Genomic DNA, 27,481 nt, shown 5'->3' with positions numbered 1-27,481 from the left:
ACGTAGACCAAACTGGCCTTGAACTCACAGAGATCCACATGCCTTTGCCTCCCAAGTGCTGAGATTAAAGGTGCGTGTCATCACATTCAGCCTAGAATACTTCTTAAAACTCGTTAGGCCAAAGGCTGGGAAATCAATGTCAAAAAGCATTCAGTATTTAGAATGCGGTTAGGAATTATACTGGTTTAAGTAGTAGTAGGTTCTCCTCGAAAACCCATGATCTCACTAGCCCTGGAGAATTGCCTAGGTTTACAGCAGCAGACATGATCTCCTCCTGTTGATCAGGCCTTAAAGTCCAATTAGACAGCTGTTGGACACTGTACTATATATGTGTCACTCTGGCACCTTTAGAGACATCTTGCCATGCTGGTCATTATTGTGGCTCATAGGTGTCACAGCTGGGTAGGATTATTGGTTGCATCCCTCTCTTGGCAGCCTGTAAAGTACTTTCCAGTACTATGAAAGCCAGTCCTCAAGGAGAAAGCTTTCAGGTTAGATCCAGTGGGATTCTAAAAACCCCTTATCCCCCCCCCCCCCCCACACACGTGGCTTTACCCCCACCCCCAAAGAAGCTTCTTTTGTAGTAGATAGAGATGGATAGGTATAAGATATTATGGTAGATTATTATGTATACTAGTAAACAAATTTAGTAAAATAGTAGCCTTAAATAATTTGCACTGTAATTTGCACTGTTATGGGTTCTTATATGTTGATACAAATGTAAACTATTTTTATATTCCTGTTTAAGATAATTTGTATATTGATACAAATACGGAACTATATTTGTTATAATGTACATATATTTCTACTCTTATTTGAAATACTTGTATATTGATACAAATGTAAATTTATATCTGTCATACTTTATGTAGGTTCTACTTCTGTTTAGGATATTCGGTATATTGATATATATTTAAGATTATTGTCATATTGCATATCGCACTATATACAACTACCTCTGTTATAACATCTTGTGTATTGTCACAATTTTGAAGTCATCGTTCTTTACCATACACTTGCTTATAGACTGTTTACCTTGTTTACGTGAAGCCTTAGTCCTTAGGTTATTTCGGTAGATAAGACTTATAGATTTATAGTCACCTATGCTTGTCATCTCTATAGTTACGTTAGGTTATCCAGATTTACAGATACATAGGTCAGATGGACAGGTAATCTTCAAACACTTCATAGACCTAGAGAATATGGCATTTAAATAACTTAGAATTCTGTTGACGTGAGACACAATTGCTCCTGGCTGCACCATTTTGATCCCGAGAGAATGTTGGGCTTCTAAGACATTTCCATTTGGAAGTTTGTCTTCTTGGCACAAAATGGCCTACTGGGCAAAGAACTGCCCTTGCCTCGATGGCTGACAGTACTAATACAATGCTATCCTTTCTGAACAAGCGGGACACAAGGAAAGCGACCACTGTACTCTGCCAAGACAGGGTAAGATGGTCTTTCAGAATTCCTGCTTCTAAAAATGGTCTGTCAGATACTTTAGGCCTGTAGCCAATTTGAATGCACCAACAATGTTGAGAAACATTAGGTGACTGTCCAGGCTGCCAGCTGTCTCCGTCTACTCTTGCAAGATTCCCGAAAGTTGCTTGCATCCATCTACCATTTCTCAGGTACCATTATATTCCTTCTCAGGTCTTTGATGGGATTAAAGACTAACAGTTATAGTTACAACTTAGTAGATAGAACATATTAAGTATTAGATTCAGGTTCTTTAGGATAGGACACCTTTTGGAATGATCTTTGTAACATGCCATTTACCTATGCTCTATACTTCTCTGGACTTTAGTATGTGTTTCTTGCTTGATATTGTTTGCATTGGTTGTACTTCCATCTTATCTAGGTCATTATCCCTCATTATTCCTGGACAATATTTGATAACCATTCCTTTGTATATAGTCTTGTATTAGGTTAGAACTTTCTTATTTAGACAAATGTAGTGGGTAGCCATTCCAGCTTTGAGCTGGAAGTTCCAACCCCCATTGAGACTTCGGCAACTGTCACGCCTACAAGGTGGGGCCAAGGGAGGTGCCTGGGGACCCGAGATCTGGATCGGCGGGCGCTCGCGGTTGCGGGAACCTGGATAGTGGAGGTGGACCGAGCAGAGCTCCAGAGAACACCGCTGGACTGTGATACACCTTCCCCAGACCCCGTGACCTACCTATCCCTTAATTTGTAAGTTACGTCATTAAATAAATCTCCTTTTAACTACGTGGAGTGGCCTTAATAATTTCACCAATACACACACACACACACACACACACACACACACACACACACACACACACACACGTGGCTTTACCCCCACCCCCAAAGAAGCTTCTTTTGTAGTAGATAGAGATCATTACAAAAAGCATCATCTTGTCAAAATGCAGACAGCAGCAACTGATCATGGGCTGCCCAGCCCCAACTGATGTATCTACAACACAACCCCCACACCCTAAGGTTCAGGGAACATTGTGGAAGAGGGAAGTGAAAATATTTTAAGAACCAGAGGACCAGGAAATCTGCTGCAAGGTAGTATCTTCTAGATAGGACACAGAAGTTATACCTAAGAAATCTCAAGACTTGAAAAAGCAAGACTTGAATAATGACAACACCAGTTGACTTGCCAACATGGATGAGGAAAATGTCATAGGGCCATACCCCCAGATGAAATAAAATTCAGCCCAATTAAAAATCTTCATGCTTTTTTCTCACCTAAGTTATTTTTATTTTTGCAGTTTCTTAAAAATGTTATATCATTTCTCCTTCCCTCTTTCCTCTAACCCCTCTCATATTTCTACCTCGCTAATTACAGACAGCTAATGATTGTCAAGAGAGGGCAAACTAGTCTTCCTCAGGGAGGAGCCTCTAACTGGTTATCTAATAGTAAGTAATTAACCCTGAAATCATATACATATAAACAACACTAAACAGACACAGTGTATTTATACACATAGGCACTTATACATACATGTAACAATAATAATTAAATGAATAAGAGGGAGTGAGGTAGAGATATGAGAGGGGTTAGCAAAGAGGGAAGGAGAAATGTTATAACATTAATTTTAAGAGACTGCAAAAATAAAAATAACTTGGATGAGAAAAAGCATAAAGATTTTTGATTGGGCTGAACTTGATTTCAATGAGATTTGCTTGTAGGCACTCAGTTTCAGTGAGCATTATATTTCAGAACGTGCACAAACAGGCTGAATAAAGAATAGGTTAAGCAAAAGTATATTTGAAAATGAAGTTTTCAGTACCATTAGAGGCTTAGAAAAAGTGTTAAAACAATTTTAATTGTTGTTCTGACAATGGTATCAAATACTATCTAAATGAAATTTAGTACTTGTTTTAGAATTTTAAATAATGAAAAATTGGATCCTATCAGTGGCAAGCATTCCATACCTCTTAATGTACTATTAATAAACACAGTTTAAATATTATCAAGAGCTGTAGATATGGCCCAGTGGGTGTGCTGGCTAGTTTATGTCAACTTGACACAAGCTAGAGTCATCAGAGAGGAGGGAGCCTCAACTGAGAAAATGCCTCCAGAAGATGGGGCTGTAGGCAAACACGTAGGGCATTTTCTTAATTAGTGATTGATTGGGGAGGACCAAGCCCATTGTGGGTGGTGCTATTCTGGGCAACTGGCCTGGGTTCTACTAGAAAAGAGACTGAGAAAGCCATTAGGAGCAAGCCAGTAGTCAGGAACCTCTCTATGGCCTCTGCTTTGGCTCCTGTCTCCAGGTTCCTGCCCTGTTTGAGTTCCTGTCTTGACTTCCTTCAATGATGAACAGTGATATGGAAGCACATAAGGTAAACAAACCCTTCCTCCCCAAGCTGCTTTGGTCATGGTGTTTCATTGCAGCAATGATAACCAGAACTAAGACAGCAGGTTAGAGCTGTAACCTGAGCACCTGGGGGAGTGGGTGCAGAGGCAGGCAGATCCTGGGAGCTTGATGGCCAGCTGGTCTGGCAGATAGATAAAGCAGGACACCTAATGTCCTTTTCTGGCCTTTGTGCAGGAGTGCACATACCAGAGCATATGTGCATGTATAACCATACACACACACACACACACACACACACACACACACACACACACACACACACACACACAGGTATGCACGCACACCAGCACACACACTATACTATTTGTTACTATAATTTTAAGGACTGTTAACATAAAATACTCATAGTTCTAGAAACCATATCATTATGTATATTAGATTACACAGTCTCAGGACCATTGAAATAAAATACCCATAGTTTTGGAAACTATCTCATTATTTATACCAAATGATAGAATCTTTATAAACTATTTGTAAAAGTTTAATGAATTAACTTATGTTATTTGTAATAAAGTAAAATTTGATTAAAGTCTATCTACCTGTTATATCATAATGGGTTACTTACTGATAGATATTTCATCTATAAGTATTCCTTATCTGCATCTTGAGAATAGTTCTAGAGTTTTAAAAATATTCTACTGACTCACTGAATTTAGGGTTATTTATTACATATAATCTTTTATTTCTTTCTGAGTATTGATGCATGTATGTAGGAAACACTGTTCTTCTATCGGTCAACACAAGGGTTAGTTCTAGATACACAAGAAAAGGAAATTCAGAAGTACATGCATATCTCACCTTGCAAAAGATCTGCAGCGAGAATAAGCTTCTAAATAATATCTCACATGTGCAATGCCATATAAGGACATGAATTGCCTGGTTCCCTGAGTGACATCTCAATTGCTGCTACTTTGGGGAAAGTATTCTGCACAGAAACAGGCTATTTGATGGTGTCTGTTTCTACAATCTTAGAAAAAGACAATTATACATCAGCTTTGATTTTTAACTTAAAAGACAGATTAATCCTGCTTATACAAAAATAGAACTAATAAAAATTACAACAATTTCAACCAAAGCCTATTGAAAATTACTCATAAAACACAAAATAGAATTTCTCAACAGGCAATACAGGTGCTGCAGAACTATTTTCTAGGTATCTAAAGTACATACTGAGCATACCTAATTTTAAAATCTGAAAGTCAAAATGCTCCAAAATCTGAAATATTAGGAAATTTCAGATACTGGAATTTTAGGGTAGGGATATTCAAACTAGTAAAGTCTATGCAGATAGTCACAGATCAGAAAATCTCCAAAATCTGGAAGGGATGGAGCGTGGGCAGGTGGAGGAGGCTGGGGGGGGGCAGGAGGAGGGATGAGAGGGTGATCTACGGTTGGTATGTAAAATGAATAAAAAATTTTTGTAAATAAAAAAAGAATTTGAAAAAAAAAAAGAAAGAAAAACTTCAAAATCTGAAACACTTATGGCCCTAAACATTTCAGGGATACCTAATCTGATAACAGAAACTTACTTCACTGATACTGAATATATTCTTGTCCTCAGTAAGAAAAACAAGGGAGTAGATGTGGAGAGAAAGTTTGATGATGTGAGGGGAGTGCATGGCATGTGAATGGCTCTCAGAACAGGGCAGGAATTAATCTGAGGGAGACCCAAAGCTTTGGTAGTTAAGGTGTGCATGGTTTTGAAAAGCTTCCAAGGTGACTGACATACATCCCTCTCTCTGAGAGATAATCACTGCAAATAAAGGAACCATCACAAAAAGCTTCAAGAAGGAAGAATAGCTTAATAAATAGTACTGTGCAAATTTAAAATAAAAAGCCACCTTACAGCCTCGCTTTGTATCACACTAAAGCAACTGTAAGTGGAATTAAAAGCTAGTTGTAAATAAAGAGGCCATAAACCTTAAAAACCATAGATGACTAGATCATCTGTGGATGATTAACGCAATGATAAAAATCTGTAGAGAAATGTCCATGTCATGGCCTGGCTGAGTGGTTGCTGCAGTACCACTTAGCTCTGGCTAGGTTTGCAGATGAAGACTTGGTGAGCTGCTTGGGTGGTGGGAACAATGGACACAGATCTGGAAAGGAGATATGAGGTTTGTACTCAATTTCCATTTTGTCCCTCCCTTCCTTCCTTCTTTCCTTCCTTCCTTCCTTCCTTCCTTCCTTCCTTCCTTCCTTCCTTCCTTCCTTCCTCCCTCCCTCCCTCCCTTCATGTTTACAAGCAGATGAATGGGAATTAATGAAAAACCTTTCACTCTGCTAGTACTTCACGTGCACCACAGCACTGGATTGTGGTTTGTAAGCAGCAGCTGTATTACCTGAGGGAATGCAAACTGATCAGCTTTCATTCCGCAGACACTGTCTCTGCTGAGCCAATGTTTTTCCTTGTCATTTCACTCTACCTAAGCACCATAGTAATCTCCAAGATGTCTTTAATATGTCCGTGTGTACACATTCATGTGCACGCATGTGTGCAGGTACACACCGGGAGCCAGAGGTCAGCATGAGATGTCTTCCTCAATCACTTTCCACCTGATTTTTGAGACAAGCTCACCCACTGAACCAGGAGTTCTGATCAGGCTAGACTGTCTGGCCAACAAGCTCCAGGGATCCTCTGCCTCCTTAGCTCTGGGACAATAAGTGTATACTGCCATGCCCAATGTTTTCATGTGGGTGCTGGGGATTGAAACTCAGGTAATAATGCTTGCGTGCCAAGCAATTTATTGACTGAGCCATCTTCCCAAGCCCCCAAGATGATATTTACCAAAAATCAACTCCCCTCCCCCCAAATCCCAATCTCTCCAAACCTCAAAGTACTACTAACATGTATTTAGAGCAAAAACTTTTGTTTATCATTTATCAAAATTGTATGATGCCAAAATCCCCAAACCTTCAAGACTGGCTTTCTAGCTGTCACATATTTGTATATCTTGCAAGACTGACCTGAATCTTGAAAGCTAATTCACAGCAAACACATTCAGGTGGAGCAGATAAAAAAAATAAAAGTAAAGTTGTACATTTTACCTGAACTAATTTTGTTTTAGTTCATAAAACACATAAAGAAGCTCCATAAGATGAGTTTTGGAAAAATTTTTAGTTACAGTTTAGATACATGTGTCTCTTTTAGCTTTGGTCACCTAGAGAAATTACTTTAGGAGCAACAGTTAGCTATTAGTTATCTTATTTGGTAATTTCACACATAAGTTTTACTCTATATATTTATTTATTAACTATTAACTATTACTGTTTTTCTTGAAACAGGACAGTGATATTTAGTACAGGCTGGCCTTGAACTTGTGATCTTACTGTTTAGTCATGCTGGGATTTTACAGGTGTGCATTGCTATACCTGGCTAAGATTTTCTAAATTAGAAACATATTTAAAAGGGGCGGGGGAATCTATACAATAGACAGTCAAGTAACTATGACTCTAATTTAACAGATGTTAATGTTTTAGTCTTACTTAAAAGTTGTTTCACTGGGCATGGTGGTACATGCTTGAAGTCCCAGCCGTTCAGGAGATTGAGGCAAGAAGATTGTAAATTCAGGGCCAGCTGGGGTGATACAGTGAGACCTTGTCTAAATATAGAAGGTGGTGATAATAATTCTCTAATACCCATATACACAATTCAAAGTTAGATATACTAAAGCTTACCTCACAGCATTCCCCATAGTCTACTTTCTAAAGTTAATATACATCTTTTTAATGTATATTTTTGTACTTTTATAACACTTACGTGCATAACAAGATAAACTTTTTGTTTTAAAAGTTTACATGTGGTATAACTTCTATTTTATCATTTTATTTTATTTTAAATTCTTTAGTTTCTTTATTATTATTATTATTATTATTATTATTATTATTATTTTATGTTCATTAGTGTTTTGCCTACATGTATGTCTATGTGAGAGTGTCAGATCCCCTGGAACTTGAGTTACAGACAGTTGTGAACTGCCATGTGGGTTCTGGGAATTCAACCTGGGTCCTCTGGAAGAGCAGCCAGTGCTTTTAACCACTGAGCCATCTCTCTAGCCCCCATTTTATCATTTTACAACTTCCCCCCACTAAAGTTATGCTTATCTATGTGTCTAGCACAGCGGCCTTACTTCTTTTCACAGATGAAATGTTTTAGGACACATCTCCCCTACCCATGGGTACTTAGGTTTCCAGCTTTTCTGTTAGTAGGGCCATGGTGAAAAGCAGTTTTCACAGATGAAATGTTTTAGGACACATCTCCCCTACCCATGGGTACTTAGGTTTCCAGCTTTTCTGTTAGTAGGGCCATGGTGAAAAGCAGTTTTCTGCTCACCCGGGGTCTTTGCAGGGAGGGTCCTCAGAGTTGACATCTACAAGCAACAATGTCTGGCTCTAAGACTATACAGGTCTTTAGCATGTCCCAGTTCTGATAATTTATTTTCCAAAGCAATTTTACTACTTATACGTCAAATCTCACAACTAGGCAGAAATGAGCTCCTAGCTGCCCACATCCTCACTACCACTTGATTTCATCACACACTTTTTGTCAGTCAGAGAGGTAGAAGATGGTATCTCCTTGTGGCTTCAGTGTGCACTTTCCTGATCACTAGGGCAATGGAGCATCATCCTGTAACATTTCCTGAATGGAGGCTTTCTCTTGGTCTGTTCCTACTTGTACCTCCATCTCTTCCCTAGTTGCTTAACTTCCTACTCCAATTGCCGTCAGAGAGGCTTCACCCAGCAACTGAGGAAACAGATGCAGAGACCCACAGCCTAACATCAGGCTGAGCTTGGGGAATCCTGTAGGAGAGGAGGAGGAAGGATTATGGGAGTCAGAGCGGCCAAGGACACCACAAGAAAACCTACAGAGTCAACTAACCTGGGCTCCTAGGAGCTCACAGAGACTGAACTGACAACCAAAGAACCTGCATGAGACTGACCTAGGCCCTCTGCATATATGTTATAGTTGTGTCACTTGGTCCTCTTGTGGGACTCCTAACAGAGGGAGCAGGGGCTGTCTCTGACTCTGTTACCTGCTTTTGTACCCTTTACTCCTATTGGGTTGCCTCATCCAGCCTTAATAGGAGAGGAGGTACCTAGTCTCACTGCAACTTGATAAGCCATGGCTGGGAGGCCTGTCCTTTTCTGAAAAGAAAGGAGAAAGAGTGGATAGGGGGAGGTGAGATTGGTGGGGAGGGCCTGGGAAGAGGGGAAACTGTGATGGGGCTGGGAAAAATAAACTAATAATAAGAAAATTGTTGAAGTAGTTCTCTATATATTCTGGACATTACTCCTTCCTTGCTTAAATGGACCACAAATAACTTCCACCTGTATGTGCTTATACTTAGTTCAATGACTTCTGCCAGGTAGCAGTAGCAAGAAAAAAAATCCTCATCGATAAATCTAGCTAATCACTAGTCTTTTAATACACATTCTTCAAGGACTCTAAAATTTGTAGGTGAAATCATATTTTTGATAGCTCAGCACTTCACTTAAAAATAGTACAGAGGTATCAAATGAGGGGACCCTTGAGGGTATAAAAATAGAAATGTTTTCTGAGTGTTAAAACTATAAAACCCAAACACTTGTGTATAAATATATAAAAACATGCTTAAGAAGCACACTGTCTCAAATCAGATGTTCTGATTAAATATATTAACATGTCACATGTTAATTAAAGAAAAGAATTAGTGGTTGGCTAGGGAATAAAAAGAAAATTTAGAGGAAGATGTGCTGGGGAAAAGTCAGGGCTGCCTATCCAAACAGTCCAGGGGGTTAGTGTTGGCCAATGGATATGGAGTACAATCTATGACCTCATTGATACGACCATGAGGCGAATCCTGGACAGGAGGACAGGAGGAATCCAACTTAGAGCTTAATAACATTTCAGTACATAATGGACAGGCCTGAAGACTGCTGAGTTCAAATGTTTGCTCCACCATTCATGAACTGCCTTGGACAAGCTCTTCCTCCTCCAGAAAAACAAAACCATGAGTAATGTGAACCTCATTCAGAGTTGTTAAGAGGGCTGAATGAGTTAATAAATGTACCCAGCAAGCAGAGAATATTTGGTCTGTTATCCAAATAGCCAAATCCCAGGGGAAAGGCAGAAATACACAGAGAGCAATGGTCAGAGGCTGAGAGTAATCGTGAGATCTAGGGAGGGAGACAATAAAAGCTGCTCTGGGCCAACTCTGGAAGACACTCACGAGGGGCCTGAATCCTAGCTTGCATTCCTAACAGCGGTGACTGGGACAGGAACGCAGATCTATTCTTTTTTACACTCGCCAGACCATACTCTGCAACTCTGCAAGCAGACAAGGAACGTGAGGGCACCTGGAAAGGTGCCAGAAGACACATTAGTATATATCTGAGTCTCAGCTTTTCTGTATAATCTGGGCGGCTGAACTAGTCATCACATTGCAATGGAAAATGGTGACAAGGCACCTTCCCTAAAAATCTGCCCTAATGGGAGGAAGTCAAGTGAGAGCAGCAATCTTTATCCTCCTTCTGTGTTACTTGTTTTTATTCTTTTGGAGGCAGGGACTCTCTATGTAGACCAGGCTGGCCTCCAACACATGACTCTATGGACGGAGTCTCTCAAGTTCAGGGATTACAAGCGTACACCACCATGGCCAGGCTGTGCCCTCTTCAAATATTGCCCAACTGTCAATTTCTAGACCAAAGGCTCTTTAAGCCTTTGACTAACACTGCCGGCAGATGTTACAGACGGCCCTTTAGCCGCGGTTCCTCTGTTTCCTTCCTGCCCCTTGTGGTGTGCAACGGACGGACGGAGACTTTCTTAGCAGTCAGGTCCCTCTCTTCTGCTCTTTCCCTTCCTCGACGCAGCAGCACCTTTCTCTTCTTCAGTTCAGTTTTGTCTCTGCGTCTACTTTCTCTTTTCAGACTCTTTTCTCATAACTGCATGCCCTCTTCTTTCCTACACCCCCTCTCCATCTGTCAGAAGCAGAAATGCTCATATGTATGGGGAAATTTAGTCTGTACTCAGAAGAAAAACCCCGTTTCCTCTATATCTTTGAAACAAACACATTCAGCTGGCTGCAAAGGGAACTGATAAGTTTGCATGCACGCTCATATTCAGTTCCCCTTTGTGGCCAGTAAGGCTTGAAAAACACAGGACACATGGGGTCAGCTCTTGTGGGTAGAGATGACAAGGTTCCGAGTATCGGCGGCAATTATGGAGAAAAGAGTACTAAGTAAGCATCTGTGAGTCTCCTGGTCCAATGACTGGAGATTTCTGACGGTCAAAGCAGTGAAACCCTGAGTGACAAGGACAGTGTAGTGGGGTGGGAGAACAGCCCTTCTACCCTTCTGGAATGACCATCTCTCCATCAGTTTATCTACTCTCAGGATCGAACAAACTGCTAGGAGCTAGCAGGAGTAGGCTTTCCTTCTAGTTCTACTGCAAAGCTAGACTAATGTTCTGGAAGCAAAAGAAAGGGAAAGGCTTTCATAGTGGATAAAAATATACAAAGAAAATGGCAGATTCACAGCACATTTAATGTAGCTTTTAATATGAGGAGGAACCAAAGCCGTGTGACAGCTCCAAGATGTGCCTGGGCCATGTGAAGTCCTTTGCGAAGCACAATTCTTTCCTCAGGAATGCTGCCGAGGAAAGAGTGGACTCGAAAGTCCACACACCATATTAATCCCTAAGAAAAGAGCCACTTACTGTACTTGGAGGAAAAAACAGAAAAGCCTAGTCAGAACATCAAATTTGAAAACATACTCAAAGAAACGTGGTGGATTAAAATGAAAAGAATGTGTCAAGACCAATTTCTAAAAAGGCGATACTGGATAGAAGTCATTTCTGTAAGAATGATTTTCCTCGGCAGCTCTTTTGAGGTGGGAGGAGGGAATGGTGTAGTTATGTGAGAGCCCTAGGCAGGAGGGAAGTGGCAGAATGACTGAAGATTTTGTGACAAACCACATCTTCTCAAGGATAAACCAACGGATGTGTCCCCTGATGTAGAGATGAGTCGTGAGGCATCTTTAGGAGGATCAGGAGAGTTGATAGGAGGAAGTGAGGACAGTTGGAGGTAAAGGGTATTTCTTCTAACACTTTCTCCAGAAGGTAAAATCTACTGCAGAATACATTTATTAATTATTTTCATTATAAATCTTTTAGTATTCTCTGATTTTTCAAACTATATCCATCAGCTATCATAATTTTATTTTAAATGTTAAATACCACAAAACTGTCCCATGCTAAAATGTTAGACTTTCTTTTCTTTTTCTTTTTTTTGGGGGGGGGGGCAGGATCTCATTTGTAGCTATGGCTGTCCTGGAGGACAGCTTGACCTCACAGAGATCTACCTGCCTCTGCCTTCTGGGTGCTTGGGCCACCACACCAGCTTGTCAGACTTTAACCTCCAGGATTATTACAGTCATGAACGGTTCACAGAGGCGACTCTTATGATAGTCATCTGAACAAGACAAAGTAAAAGCAAACCAAAGAATCCTTAAATCATCTATCCTATTCAAGGACAGAAATTATTGTCTTTAAATTATTTTAGTTTTATCATATTTAAAGTGGTTTTTATAGATTGATTAGGGCTTAAAAGGACAAAGCAGACATTTTTCTATTTGCTTCGTTTCCAGCTGGAAATGACCGCAATGCAGGCAGCTTCAGCTTTGTGTGAGCAAAGGGTTTGAGACTGGTGATACACTGCCCTCTGGCGGCCCAAGCTCTAAAGAAGCGAGGCGCTTACAGAGCTGCTCTGTGTTAAAATTTAATGCAGGGTTTTCTCTCCAATTGTTTTCTACTAGGTATTTATTTCTGGAGATGTAGAATTCAGGCAAATTTATTATTTCCAAACATCAATGATTTAGCTTTATTAAAGCATTACATTTCAGGTTGTTTTTCCCTGAAAGAAAAGGCAACATGAAAATATTAGAAAGAGTGCCTCGAATAGTGCTATTTGGAAGATTTAGAAAACAAGACTTGTTTGAAATGACTACTTCAACCCTAACCTATTTGCACACATCAAAACAGTACCAAGATGCAAGTGCCAATGGAAGAGACCCCTATTTTAGCAGGAATCATCAATGCTTGCTAAAATCCTCTGGGAAAGGGGAACATTAAATTCAGAACCTCAAAGCGTGACCCTCCGATTACATGGAAAGGCGGTAATGGGTACATAAGTAAGATCTGGTTTTGGTCAAAGGAGATACCTGGTTGGTCACCTTGTCAAAAGCAATAACCCCCAAACACCATGTTTTGTGTGTGCTTTTTGGTATTTCTCTCTCTCTCTCTCTCTTTCACACACACACACACACACACACACACACACACACACACACACACACAAACAGAGAGAGTTTTGGTTTTAATTTTTTGAGAGCGAGAGAGACAGAGATACAGAGAGGGAGAGGGAGAACACAAAATTGTGTGGGTAGGGAGATAGAAAGGATTTAGGGGAGGGGAAAGAATATGATAAAAATACATTGTATGAAATGTCTTTTTAAATAAATAACCTAGATTCTGTGAGTGCTATCCTATTTGATGTGAGCATTTAATACTTGAGGTCAAATCAAGGACTTATGCTAGATGTGTTATCATAGATAATATGTTTGTCCTCTATGGACCTACATCTACCATCTGGAAAGTAGAAGAAATAATATTATTTATCTCAAAGATATCCTAAAACTTCTATGTGTGTGTGTGTGTGTATGTATGTATGTATGTATGTATGTATGTGTATAATTATAAAAATGTAGCTAAGGGACTGTCATTTATTGTCAAATTCTCTTTTTTCCCCCTCCCCCTCTCCCCGCTGAGACAGTATCTCATTATATAGCATTGGTTGCCTTGGAACTCTCTATGTAAAGCCAGATGGCCTCAAGCTCACAGAGATCCACCTGTTTCTGCCTCCTGAGCACTGGGATTAAAGACCTGTGCCACCATGCCTGGCTTTTAACATTTTTTCTAAGAGCAATTTATGTAAAATGCATTACTTCAATATTTGGGGGCTCTCAATATGAGAAACTAAATATAGACACTAACGGATACAGGAAGGAAGACCTCATGCCCAGTTCTCCCTCATCTTCCCTTGATACCCTCCCCCACTTGAATAAAGACAGAAAATGACATGGAACATAGCCTTCATCTTAAGACATTTTTTTCTAGAAATTCAAAAGAAGTAGCTAGTAATAAAATGGCCAGGAAACCCTGTTCTTGGAGAACTCTGGGCTGATTACCTTAATCTCTCTGCATTCCCAGTTGCTGTTCCATAGCGTGATCTGTACGTGTGTATATATGTGGCAATGCGATAGGTCACATTACCTTCATTTTCAGAACTGTCTGGTTTTAAGAAAGGAAGTGTCTTTGAATGCTGCAAAGATAGCACAGGCATGGCAGGAACAGAAGAACTGCTGGTCCATTCTCATCTTTACCTTTGGCTTTCAAAGAACTCAAAGAAAAGAATGATTGCTTCTGAAATATGCCAGGAGTCAGATTTGGCTCAAAGATGCCAAAAGTTACACTCATTCCTTAAGACATTCTTACTCTCTTTAATCCATTACTAAGATGTTCTCCCTCCCCGAAACCTACTCATTTCTGGTTTGCATTCCAGCCGCCCCCTCTGAGGTGGTCCCAATTCTGTGACGACTGCTGAGGAGGTTGCTATAATGTGTCTGTGCTGTGCATTCTTGAAAGGTAATGTTTAGCTGTTGACTCGGGTCTATATGAAAAGACAAAAGCCAAAGCTGGAGGGTAGAACCTGGATGACCAGATCCATTGGGTTTTGTCGTTAGACACTTTACAAGCTTGATAACTTGGCTGTTGTTTTTGGTGCTGGGACTGAAACTAAGGGAATCAGTGATATTTGAATATCCAAATTTTGGATAGAATTGTCTACCTTTTTTTTTTTTTTTTAGTAGTTATTCAGACAAATACTCATGCTGCTTGGTAAGAGATCAGCTCCTAAAAGCAAGAAGAGCACCTTTTTCCCCCTAATAAACAATGTTTAAAAGACATTTCGAAATTGCTTTTGCTAGAAGGCTGGGGAGAAGGCTCAGGTGGTTAAATGCTTGATGCAAATGTGAGGACATGAGTTTGATCCCAGAACCCATTCAAAAACCCAGGTATGGTAGAGTGCTTTAATCCCAGTGCAGGGAAGGCAAAGACAGGTGGATCCTTGTGGCTTGGCTGCCCAGTCCAGCCTCACTGGTGAGCTTCATGCCAGTGACCGATCTTGTCCTCAGTGGAGGTGCACGGTGTTTCTGAGGCTAGAATCTGCAACTGCCCTTCGGCTTTCACACACACATGCAGCTGCCTACACTCGTACACATGGAAAAAGAGGGAAAAAGAACAAAGAACCCCGACCTTCCTAAAAATCACTGCCTTTTCATTTGTGTCCCTTGTAACTAAAAGCACAATTGAAGCCTGGCATCTCTGCCTTTTACCTTGCATCACTTGTTATGTTTTAATCACCCAAGGACTGCATATCAAAAAAGCAGTGATAACTAACTGATTCCATCGCCCTTCAAGGCTGAGGACACAAAGACTAAGGAGGACTCTTGGTATTATCGCTTTTACCATGTCCTGCTTCAGACACCTAGAAGGTGCCTCAAGATCTCCAAGTCATTATCCTAACCCAGTAGTCCTTTGCATTCCATCCCCTAGATTAGGACAGTTATCCACAATGAGGATTATAGCATGAGCAATCATCTCCTGAGATCCACCGTGTCCCCTCCAACAATAAGAACATCTAGGATTATAGCATGAGCGATCATCTCCTGAGATCCACCATGTCCCCTCCAACAATAAGAACATCTACAGACCACCTTGCTGGACCACAACTGAGTCAACGATCAGTTGATCACAAGGTGATTCATACCAAGTATTGGCTACACTTTGACCAAGGCTTTTAATTATGCATAGCTCTTGACTTCTTGCCTCCATTTGTCTTCTATTTAAAACCTAAAGCTGATATCAGTACTCTGAAGAGGGACTTGGGGTCACTAGACACTTTTATCTGTTCCTCTTTTTGATGTGTGCATGTGATTAACTCTCCTGTCTCTGCTCTTCACAATTTCTCATTTGTTTCTTGAATTGGCCTGTTAGGATGGGTGGCCTAGCCCAGCCTGTTAGGGGTCCTGGGGAAGGCGCTTGCATTCTAAAACTCTAGTTACAGATGGGTCTTCCATGATTACAGTTTCTTGTAGTAGATGTGAGGGCCTGAGAGCAGTAGAACTGGAAACAGGGCTGTGGCTAGACACCACATCCTGAAGAGAACAGGAGGTTCAGTGAGCTTGAACAAACCACAGCTTTGAGTAACAGAACTACACTTCACTTCTAAATGACTTGGGTAAGCATTGAACTGAACAAGGCTTACCACGGCCCCCCTTCGAGGGAAATCATGATCTTTAATATGTACTATTCTAATGTGCACAAAATAAGACGTGTTCTTATCTCATATACCAGCTTCCTTCTCAATGCCCCGAGCTTCTGATTGGTCAGATGGACCATTTAAAAGGCCAGTTACAGCCAGATTAGATATAAGCATGGAGAGTCAAAAATAACTTCCCATTTGAAACACGTAAGTTCAGGTATGACTAAGCTATCTCATGTCCTCTGGCTTTCGGCTTTGAGGGACACAGGTACATGTGACCTTAAGCCCCCTCCCCTTCCCCAAGTTCACAGAGTCAGTAAAAACAGCTCACCACCGGTTGCAAAACTGAATGAGCACATGCCTGCCTTTTGGACTACTCTTACTGAAGTACTCCAAAAGAATTCTGGAGCCAGATTTAAAAACTGCACCTGATACATGTGTGGGAGGCCAGCTCCCACCTTTTCAAGGGTTCCTATGAGGAGAGAGGGATAAGAAAATATTAGATAGAAAGATAGTGAAGAGGAGAAAGACAGAAACACAAGATAGCTTCGGGAGGACCTGGGTCAATATTCAACGGCCTCAAAGGTTTATTAAAAAGACAGTGTGCAAGATCAAAGCACACTGTACAGCCAAGTGTAGACCCTTCCAAACACCTGGTAAACATACCCATGACCAAATCATCTCATTATGCAGCCCTGCTGGAGAAAGCAAGCTCAGATTCTCTGACCCTGAGTAATTTGGGTCTCTATATACATGCAGCAAGAAAATTTAGCTAAAGGCAGGACTTTCTTTCTGTAGCAAGAAAATTTAGCACAAGGCAGGACTTGAACTGGGGGATGATAACACTTCCAGGATGCGTATCATAAGGATCAGAGCAGAATATTTTGTTTGTGCAGATGATATAAGAACTAATCAGATAAGAACATTTACATGTGAACAAAGAAAGCAGAACTTTGAAGAGGGAACACAAAGAACCAAAGAAAACTCCTTGTAACAAGGGGGCACTTTTTATTTCTTAGAGAATTTGTAGCTTGGTTTAATATTCTTGAAATGTCTCCCTGACAAGGAATATTTTTGTTAGTGTATTATCACCTGACGTTAATTTTTTTCTACTATTGGAAAGAAATATTTTCTACTTTCTTAGAAAAAGATTTTACATGATCTTACTAGTAGTGTCATTTCAGGTACCCCTGTTATTTCTTTCAACCTCACTTTCCACCACTATTCATCATACATTCTCTGTTCTCTCCTTCAGTTATTTCCACAAGGTTTTTTTTTTTTTTTAACCATTTTGATTTACTGTTTCTTCCATGATCTCCACATACCACTAGAAACGTGGTAGAAACTCCAATAAATATCTGAGTGAACTGCACTGTTTAAGGAAAATACAGAACTTTAAAACCTAAAACAGTCAAGAACGTAACAATGGCCACTTTTTAAGGAGTTGTCCATTTTGGGGAATTCAGATATAGGAAAGGGCTTGCAGGAGATGCAAGAAGTCCCTGAGTTCTATCCTCAGTACTGCAAAAGAGCAAGGGTTTTTTCTGCAGATAGGAAGAGGCTGGCATTGCTGTGGGCCGATGGAGAGAAAGTGACGTGCCCATCCCCCACTTCCCTTGCTGCCTTTTGTTACTCTAGGTGCTGAAGAAAAGCCTAGCAAAATGATGAAGATGGAAACTGCCAAACAACTTTTAGATTTCTAGAACCCAAACTTCTGGTGACTTTCAGATAACATCAGAATCCTTGTTCTTTTAATTCTCTGCATCAATCAACACAAAGCGTACAAATTTCTGTGAAGATTAACTTGTAGAAAACTTATGTTTGTAACCAGCCCCAGGAGGTCCAGGTTGATTACTATGTTCTTGCCACAAGGGGAAGAGAAATGGGCACAGAGCTTCCTGCCCATTGTACCACTGCTTAAACCAGACTTTCCCACCCTTTATAAAAGCCCTTTCTTGGAACCCAGTTCTTTAAGACAGAGCATTGCCAATAATAGCCCTCTCCAGCTTCTCAGGCTCAATTGTTGAATAAACTCAATTTCTCATCTTCTACACACTGGATGAGTGGTAAGCAGGACTTAGGTTTGGAAACAAGAATTGGCAAAACTGGGCTGGGGATGGAGGTAGCTCAGTGGTACAGTACTAAATGTACATAGTGCTTGTATACAGCTCTTGCTATGTGCATTTACCCTTCACTCAGTAGTTAATTCACAGACTGACTCAACAATCTTACATGTAAGATTAGTGTCACAATTTGTTGTAACTATTAACTTGTTCTGAAACATATTTGCTACTTCCAAGGATCCCCAAATACATCATAAAATGCTCTATCTGATGTACTCACTACTTCAACTCAAAATGGAGGTAGCACATGCCAATTTGAAGCAGAGAGCGAGAGAGAGAGAGAGAGAGAGAGAGAGAGAGAGAGAGAGAGAGAGAGAGAGAGAGAGAGAGAGAGAGAGAGAGATTATTTTAGTAACCAAACTGGGTTACAGTCCCTGGATATAGTCTGTATACACAGTGAGCATTTCTGGGCACCAGCTTTTTCAACCCCCAAACAGCCCCAAGACCACTGATGACCACGAAGTTTTAATTCAGCATAGTGATACTTAATTTGAGCAAGCTAGCAGAAATAAGAAAACTTGAAGTTTTGTTTCCCCACTCTTGGAAAAGATGGATTGCAGAGAAGATGAGCTTTGTAGTTAAGCTGAGAGGCAAATTTATATCAGTATTTTCTTGAGTTACTGGAGAGTAGTTCCTTCTGTCATGCTCACAGAAAAATAATTATCTATGTGGAATTAAACCTTTCAATGTAACTTCAGCCAATCACAATAGTAAAGCTAGCTACTTGAGGAAATAATCATAAGGAAGTATACTAAATATGTGTATAGGTAGATTGCCCACTAACTTCCTCCCACTAAAGAAATAGAGAAACGAGGGTTGTTTTGTTTTGTGTTTTTTTTTTTTTTTTTTTGAGGCGGTAGTTGCTACATTTACCATAACTATGGAATTTCTTCAATATCTAATTTCCCTTTTCTCCCCATGTAGTTGGTGTCATACAAGACTCTATTCAAACTGGTTAAGGATCCTGGAAGAGTGAAGATCAGAGAATTGTCAGTCTGAAATTTACATCACTACCTGAACAGTACCTTAGTCAGCATAAGCTCCTCATACAGGTAAGGGTGATTCTTTGTTCAGTTTTAGCTTAAAGGTTAACTGCAAATGTTTGAAAGGATTAAACTTTTTCAATTGTGAAATCTGATCATTAATTAAGTAAGGTAGTCAGCATAATAAGTGTTTAGCTAGCCATGAGTAGCTGCTGGAGTTATAGAAGTTTTCTTGTCAAATTAGCAGAGACCCAGTGTGTACACAGACATTCCACTGAGGGGAATGCACACTTGGAGACATTTTCTTGGAAGCAATTCTGGAAGAACTCACTTTTATTTGACTTCTTAAGTTTAATGGTAGTTTACAAATTTTAGAAACTGTTTTTCTAGTAGCTTTAGAATCCAAGGCTATTATTGAAGGGGACACAAATTTGGGAAGCTGAAGAGGGAGAGCTAGTTGTCATTTTGTTTCTTTAGAGACTCAACAGCATTATCTGATCCTTCTCCATCTTCTCTTGTCCTCCTTTCATTAGAGAATATTTGTTATGGATACTCATGGAGGTGCCGTCACTACTGCTGCTTTTAGCACGCAGTGCGTTGTCTCTGAGGCAGAAGCTACTGCTCTCTGTAACAGAAGCTTCATCCCGTACAATCAAGTTCTCCTTTGAACAGAATAGTTTTTCTTAATAAATGAACTGGTTTACTTCCATCTCTATCTACCTGATTTTGAAATCAGCAACATTACAGATTAGGGTTGCATATTTAAGACTATCGATAATGGCAGTCCACTGCAGTTCAACAGCTATAAAGGCACTCTGAAACATATGGTGCAACTTCTAAATAAAAATTGTAAATAAATAAAATGGTGAAGACAGTGGTAGATTTAGTTAAGGGTCTCAGTTATCTGAATGCGGTCAAACTGCACAGTCTTTAAGTCTTCCAAAAATGATAATGTATTAGGAAATAATCCTCATTTTTATAAAATCTGATGTATGATTTCAAAGCAATCCAGGATATAGAAAATAATAAGACCATGATTCTGAAGAGGGGCAGAGAATAAAATAATCCCAAAAGGCAGAGGTCAGAAAATGGGAAAACCTTTTTATGTTTATCATCAAGAGAGAAGGTGACTAAGAAAAACTCTGCTGTACATCATAAAAGAGCACAGAATATGGTGTCCCACAAGTTAATGGCGAAGAACACAGAGAAATGGTGTGTTCAAAAGAGAAATCACATTCCTTAAAAGAAACAAAATTGCTTTGATAATTGCAACTTTGGAAGACAGAAATTCTTATTTGACCAGAACCTAGTAACTTTTCTGTTATTCTTACCTGAAAAAAAATAAATAAGGAGAAAAATAAGTGAGTTTGTATGTGATCCCTCAGTTTCTCACATATACCTCTGCAGCAAAAAGATTTAAAAATAAGATATAAAAAACCAGCAAGGCTGTGGTGGTGGCACATACCTTTAATCCTAGCACTCGGGAGGCAGAGGCAGGTGGATCTCTATGAGTTCAAGGCCAGCCTGGTCTACAGAGGGAGTTCTGGGACAGCCAGGCCTACACAGAGAAATCCTGTCTTGAAAACAAAACAAAATGAGAAAGTGAAAACCAGGGCTGGAGAGATGACTTAGTGGTTAAGAGCACTGGATGCTCTTCCAGAGGAGCCAAGTTCGAATGAATCTCAGTAGCCACACGGTGGCTCACAACCATATCCATCTGTAACTCCAGTCCCAGGAAAGTCAACTCTCTTTTCGGGCCTCTTCAGGCACTGCATGCACGTAAAACACTCATGCACATAAAATAAAAATAAACGTTTTTAAAAAGTAAAAACCACACCTGCATTTCCACTGGGTTGAAAACACTATATCCTCTAAATAAACAAACAAATCCTGAAATCCACAAATACTAGATTACAGAGGAGGACACATTAGGGTACTCTAGCCACCAAGCATACCAAGTATAGTTTTGACACATAATTTAATTAATTGAAGTGTGAGAATTTAGCACTACTTGGAATGAGAAATTACTGGTGATCTCATAATGCCCATGGGTTCTGAAGTTTACCCTTGGTCTTAATGTTTAATTCAGGACCTTATATGAGTTTCATTAATTTGGAATTGGGTTTACTTCTGGATTATGAAAAAAGACCCTTCTAATAGTACTATAGAAAAGTGTTTTAATCTAGCCATAAATATACTTGGAAACTATATATAATCAATGTTGTAATTAAAAACTAGTTTTTACTTATTAGTTTTAAAAAATAAGAGCTTTAATATAAAAACTTGCAAATAGAAGCTATTTATTAATTTTTAAGTTATATAAAGAGATGGGTTTTACCTGTCTGCTAACGTGGTCACATTTGTAGCATTTCCCTCTGATCAGCATGTATTAATTTGTATGTGAATTTAGATTTCTAGACAAAACCTATCATGATTCACATATAGCTTTATAATCTAAGGACTATAAATTCTTCAAAGCTATGAATGATAAATCTCAGGCATTTTTAACTATTTGTATCAAATTTTGTTTTTTAGACGAAGGCATCACTTTAAATACTGTTGCGTTTATTTCCACGGGACCTCTGTGACAACTAGAAAAGGTAAGACACCATCTGGATTTTCCAGCTCCATCCAATGCATTTTCTTGCTTTACCCAAAAGCTTAAAAAAATAGACTTAACTTAAATGCCACATTAATATTAATATTAAGTATATGAAATTCTGTTCTAGCTCCTGTGACAAAATTCAAGGAAATCTGATATAAATGAGTAACAACTCGACATGCATTCAACCATCCACGATTTCTACCACAGCTTTACCGATCACTTATGTCTTTTTGTGTGTTGTTGGTCTCTTTGGAAACTCACTTGCTCAGTGGGTATTTTTAACAAAAATAGGTAAGAAAACGTCAACGCATGTCTACCTGGCAAATCTTGTGACTGCAAACTTACTTGTGTGCACTGCTATGCCTTTCATGGGTATCTATTTCCTGAAGGGTTTCTATTGGAAATATCAATCTATACAATGCAGACTGGTCAATTTTTTGGGAACCCTATCCATGCATGTGAGTATGTTTGTCAGCCTCTTAATTTTAAGCTGGATTGCCATAAGCCGTTATGCTACCTTAATGAAAAAGGAATCCATGCAAGAGGCCACCACCTCATGCTATGAGAGAATGTTCTATGGTCACTTACTAAAAAGATTTCGCCAGCCCAACTTTGCCAGAAAAATGTGCACTTACATATGGGGAGTTGTGCTGGTCGTAATTATTCCTGTTATCCTCTACTACTCAGTTGTAGAGGCTACAGAAGAAGGAGAAAAACAGTGCTACAATCGCCAGACGGAACTGGGAGCCAGCATCTCTCAGATTGCGGGTCTCATTGGAACCGCATTTATTGGATTCTCATTTTTAGTAGTAGTAACATCATACTATTCTTTTGTCAGCCATCTGAGAAGAGTAAGGACCTGCACCTCCATTACAGAGAGAGATTTGACCTACAGATCTGTGAAAAGACATCTTTTGATCATCCAGATCCTCTTAGTAGTTTGCTTTCTTCCATATAGTATTTTTAAACCCATTTTTTATGTTCTGCACCAGAGAGGAGACTGTCAGCAGCTGAATTATTTAATAGAAGCAAAAAATATCCTCACTTGCCTTGCGTCAGCCAGAAGTAGTACAGATCCCATTATATTTCTTTTATTAGATAAAACATTCAAGAAGACACTATATAATCTCTTTACAAAATCTTAATTCACCACTTATACTACCATATGGATGACTTTTGAATGGAAACCACAACAAAATAGAAAAGCATTCATGTGACTCTATTAGTGACATTAAATTAAATGATGAAAATGTCACAGCTTGGTTGACAATGGGCACTAGCAAACCTCTTTGGGTTTTATAAATAAATATAGGCATAAAATTGGACGTACAGTTCTACTTATACTGAAAGTCAAGATGACAGAGACTTTCAGAAGCAAGTCAAGTACACCACAAGAATTCCACTGTGTATGAAATCAAACTTTTTTTTTGTTTTCAGTCAATTGTGGATCTTCTGTCCAATACACAATATTTTATGACTTGAAGGATAAAGAAGCAAAAAGGCTTATAGGTGTGCCTGCTTTCTAACCTAATACATGGACTCATCTATGGTTAAATTTTATTCTGTTGCTAACCTAAAAAAAGAATTAGAAATGTTAAGTACTGGAAAAATTCAACCAGTAAGAAACATCTTCATTTAAATCCTATCAAACTGCATGAATAATGCATTGTAAAGTAAATTTGGTATTATCTGGCTCATTTTACTCGGAAAGGCATACTCAATGATTCTAATATTTAATAAATAGATTTCACTTACAAATATGCTTAAACATTTGGATTATGATTTGTCAAAATAAAAAGCAATATAATATATAGTTATATGCCCATCTTCATGCTATTTTCATATATTTCCAATATAAATAATGATGTTATTATTAATGACAGTACCTGCCATATAGTTATGCTCAATTAATTTCTGTAAACTAAATGAATGAATGGTAAAGAAGTGTAATCTTATTACAAAAAAGACTAGCCTTTGGATTTAAACTCTCTGGTTCAGTACAGGCTCAATCTCTTATTTAGCTGGACATGTTAATTTCTTTAATTGTGGAACAGAAAATATGACCCGACTCCTATCATTACTATTAAATCAGATACTGTTACTATGGTGAGCTAGCAGCTAGTCAGCACTTGCTGTATGCTAGGTCCTCTGTGTATATGCTTCATGAGTAGAATTTTAATCATCACAACCATAAAGCATATTAATGTACTTAGTGATGAAAAAACCCAGATGCATAGTTAAGAGGTCATCTCAATTCCTCCAGTATATAAATATATTTAAGAAGTAATTATTTCTTAGTGATAATTTCTTTCATGTAATCTCGCCAGTAAGAAAAATAGTGATTATATTCTGTATTATATACATTATGATTAAAAAGCAAAAATAAAAACTGTGTTTCCCAAATTATCACAAGCTCCTTTGGAGCTATAATCTATCTTCTTTTTCTACTTCCGTTCTCTTCTCACATAGAAACAAAAGAAAAGAGTTGAGTAAAATCAGCCAATAATCACAATTTATCACTTTGTTAGAAACTGCTTAAAGGCTCATTTTCTTCTCTGCCACATGGTAATCACGTCAGTGTTCAAAAAGAAGTTTTCATTAAGTTCATGTGATACTACAAATCTTTAATTTCAAGGCAGGTTTAGTTCCTGAAATAGAAGTGTAGAACAGATTTTCTAAGAACTATGTGCTCAAAATTAGTAGACATTGTGTAATTTTCATCAAAACTCAATATAGAAACACACCCAGTAAATCCTTCTTGTTTTTATTTCATTCCTTAACTGAGAGATGAAAATATCCAAAGTTGGAACACATTCTGGCATCAAGTATTAACAATGTATATCTATCTCTCTCTCTCTCTCTCTCTCTCTCTCTCTCTCTCTCTCTCTCTCTCTCTCTCTCTCTCTCTGTGTGTGTGTGTGTGTGTGTTGGGGCGTGTGCTTGGGTGTGGCGACCTTTAACTTCAGGTCTTATTCCTCAGGAGCCATCCATGTTAATTTTGAGAGAGGGTCTCTCACTAGGACCTGGGGCTTGCAGATTACATGAGGCTGGCTGGTCAGCAAGTGCCAGGGATGTGCTCCCCAACATTAGAATTACAAGTATGTGTCACTAGGCCTATCTTTTTTACTTGGGTGCTGGGCACTGAACTCAAGTCCTTGTGCTTCTGTGGCAAGTACTTCACCAACTGACTTACCTCCCCAGTCTGTGTACCTATTTGAATACCTGACTGAATTTTTGGTTCAGTAACATGCAGAGACAAAGGAGAATTGGAAATTCCTGGTGACCTCCTTGTGTGCAGGCTGAAAACTGAGGTATCTAATATATTGACTTTGTAGACATGCAATTCATAGAATAATTCAAAGTCCACTGAGAGACTGCCTGAGATGCTCAGATTTCTCCACAGTTACATTATCCTTATATGAGTTTTAACCCCCAAACTCATTAGACTAAGAGGAACTGAAATGATCATATTTTTTATGGAAACTATACCATATTAACTCATTGCACTAAGACTTTAAAACACATATAAAACTTTAAAAAGTCATTATTTAAAAATCACTTCACAGGCCTGGAGAAATGGTCATCTGTTAAGAGTACTAGCTATTCTTCCAGAGGACCTGAGTTTGATTCCCAGCACGCATATTGTGGCTCATGACTGTAACTCTAATTCCAGGGAATCTATGCCCCCCAAGGACACCAAATTCACATGTTACACAGATACGCATGCAGGCAAAACACCAACACACAAAATAATAAAATAATTTGAAAAATCACTTTACAGGCCAGGTATATTGGTGCACGCCTTTAATCCCAGCACTTGGGAGGCAGAGGCAGGCAGATCTCTGTGAGTTTCAGGCCAGCCTGGGTTACATAGTCAGACCTTGTTGAACAAAATCGCTTTACAGCTCTACTTACTATGTTAAAGATAAATGATATTACCAAACTAGAATTACTTATATTTAAAAATGACATGCAACGAGGTATATGGTTTCTCTTCAAATTGCTCATTCTGACAAAATGGGAGCTGTATTAAATTATATGTTGGATTTATTCTCAACATATTTGTCTTTACATAATTTCCTAAACAGGTGACTATTGTGTTGAATTTTTCTTAGTAATTGAAAAATTGATTATTTAATATCATAGAAAATATTTTATATAAAGTGTCATTTTATATAGAGGGAGATCCAGGACAGGCACCAAAACTACACAAAGAAACCCTGTCTCGAGAAACCAAAAAAAAAAAAAGTATCACTTTCTAAATCTACCCTAATTTTAACATTTGTATTTTAGAAATCTCAAACAATATTTTCACTATAGAAAACAGGTATGATTTCCCTTTTCTTCCTTCCTCACACACAGTCTCCTTAAGGCAACTGTGAAATTATAAACCAGGAATTCCAACCATTAAGTCTGGACAAACAAAATTCAGGATGCACTAAGTATTTAATCTGAAGCAAGTCAGCCCTTCCTGGGTAGGAGAGGAAGATGACCCGAGGACTTCCTGGTCTTGCAGTCTGCCAGGGCGGGAGCTAGGATGGGTAAGTGGGTGAAAGGAAAGCTGGCGGGCAAACCACACAGGGGACACTGGTCATTCGCTGAACATTTCAGTCATGTACCCTAAAGCTGGAGGCTACCATGTGATAACCCCTGCCCCAATGATACCATTTCCAAATGTTACTGCAGATAGAAAAGCTTTATAACTGATGTTAAAAACCTGTCTGGCTATAGGAAACATGTCTCTCTGGGCTCAGGTAAGGAGTAGTGGAAGGAGCTACTTCTAATAAGCAAAAGAAATATTCATCCTTTAAAAACTTGTGGAACTTTTTTCAAATTCCAGTGATTAAGAGCTTAGAATCAAACGAAATGTGCACAAGTTGCTCAAGGACCTTTTAAGAATAATGCCCAGGCGCAAAGCTACACAGAGAAACCCTGTCTCGAAAAACCAAAAAAAAAAAAAAAAAAAAAAAAAAAAAAAAAAAAAAAAAAAGAATAATGCCCAAGTACTAATTATCAGTATGCTTCTTACAATAAAGACAGAAAGGGAGTGGATCTGTATGGGAGGGGGGTGGGAAGGAACTGTGAGGAGTAGGGAGAGGGGAAGCTGTAATCAGAATATATTGTATGAAAAAAAATCTATGTTCGATTAAAAAGTGAATTGGTTTTAATGAGAATCAATTCTTTAAAGCAATATAGCACAGGGACTTTTGGGATTGTAGCTGGTGTAAAAGAAACATTAGTGAGTGAGCATAAGAGGAAGGACTAATTCAAGCAATCAGCACTGCGGCAGCAAGCACTGCTTATTAAAATGTGGAGAATGCACATTTATAAGAAAGTCAGGCACTCAGCAGGTGAAAGGAGAACCGAGAGCAGAAGGGGACCAAAGAGCAGTCAGGCGTGCTGACACTGGCTGCAGAGGAAACCACCGAGGAAGCACAGTCAGAAACACTGAGGCACGAGGCCTTAGGCTGAGTGTATGTGCAACTGAGGCTAGCGGTTCTGAGAACCACAAGCTGAGCTCCCAGACCTCCTGGGTCAGGCCCCGCTCGGAGTGGAGAGT

At 39.2% G+C, this 27,481-nt stretch overlaps 2 protein-coding genes across 16 annotated transcripts in view; one reads left to right on the top strand and one right to left on the bottom strand.

The window, feature by feature from the left end:
* The window catches only part of Cask (calcium/calmodulin dependent serine protein kinase), a 334,225-nt gene that overhangs the window by 130,666 nt on the left and 176,078 nt on the right, over positions 1 to 27,481 (bottom strand). The window lies entirely within an intron of this gene.
* Gpr82 (G protein-coupled receptor 82) lies at positions 22,080 to 23,066 on the top strand. The gene has a single exon (XM_052738397.1). The coding sequence runs from the start codon at positions 22,080 to 22,082 to the stop codon at positions 23,064 to 23,066; it is 987 nt and encodes a 328-aa protein (XP_052594357.1).

This window comes from Peromyscus californicus, unplaced genomic scaffold (genome assembly GCF_007827085.1).
Source record: "Peromyscus californicus insignis strain IS unplaced genomic scaffold, ASM782708v3 Scaffold_10__1_contigs__length_136768540, whole genome shotgun sequence".
NCBI classification, from domain to species: Eukaryota; Metazoa; Chordata; class Mammalia; order Rodentia; family Cricetidae; genus Peromyscus; species Peromyscus californicus.
This window is presented reverse-complemented; position numbering and strand designations above follow the sequence as displayed.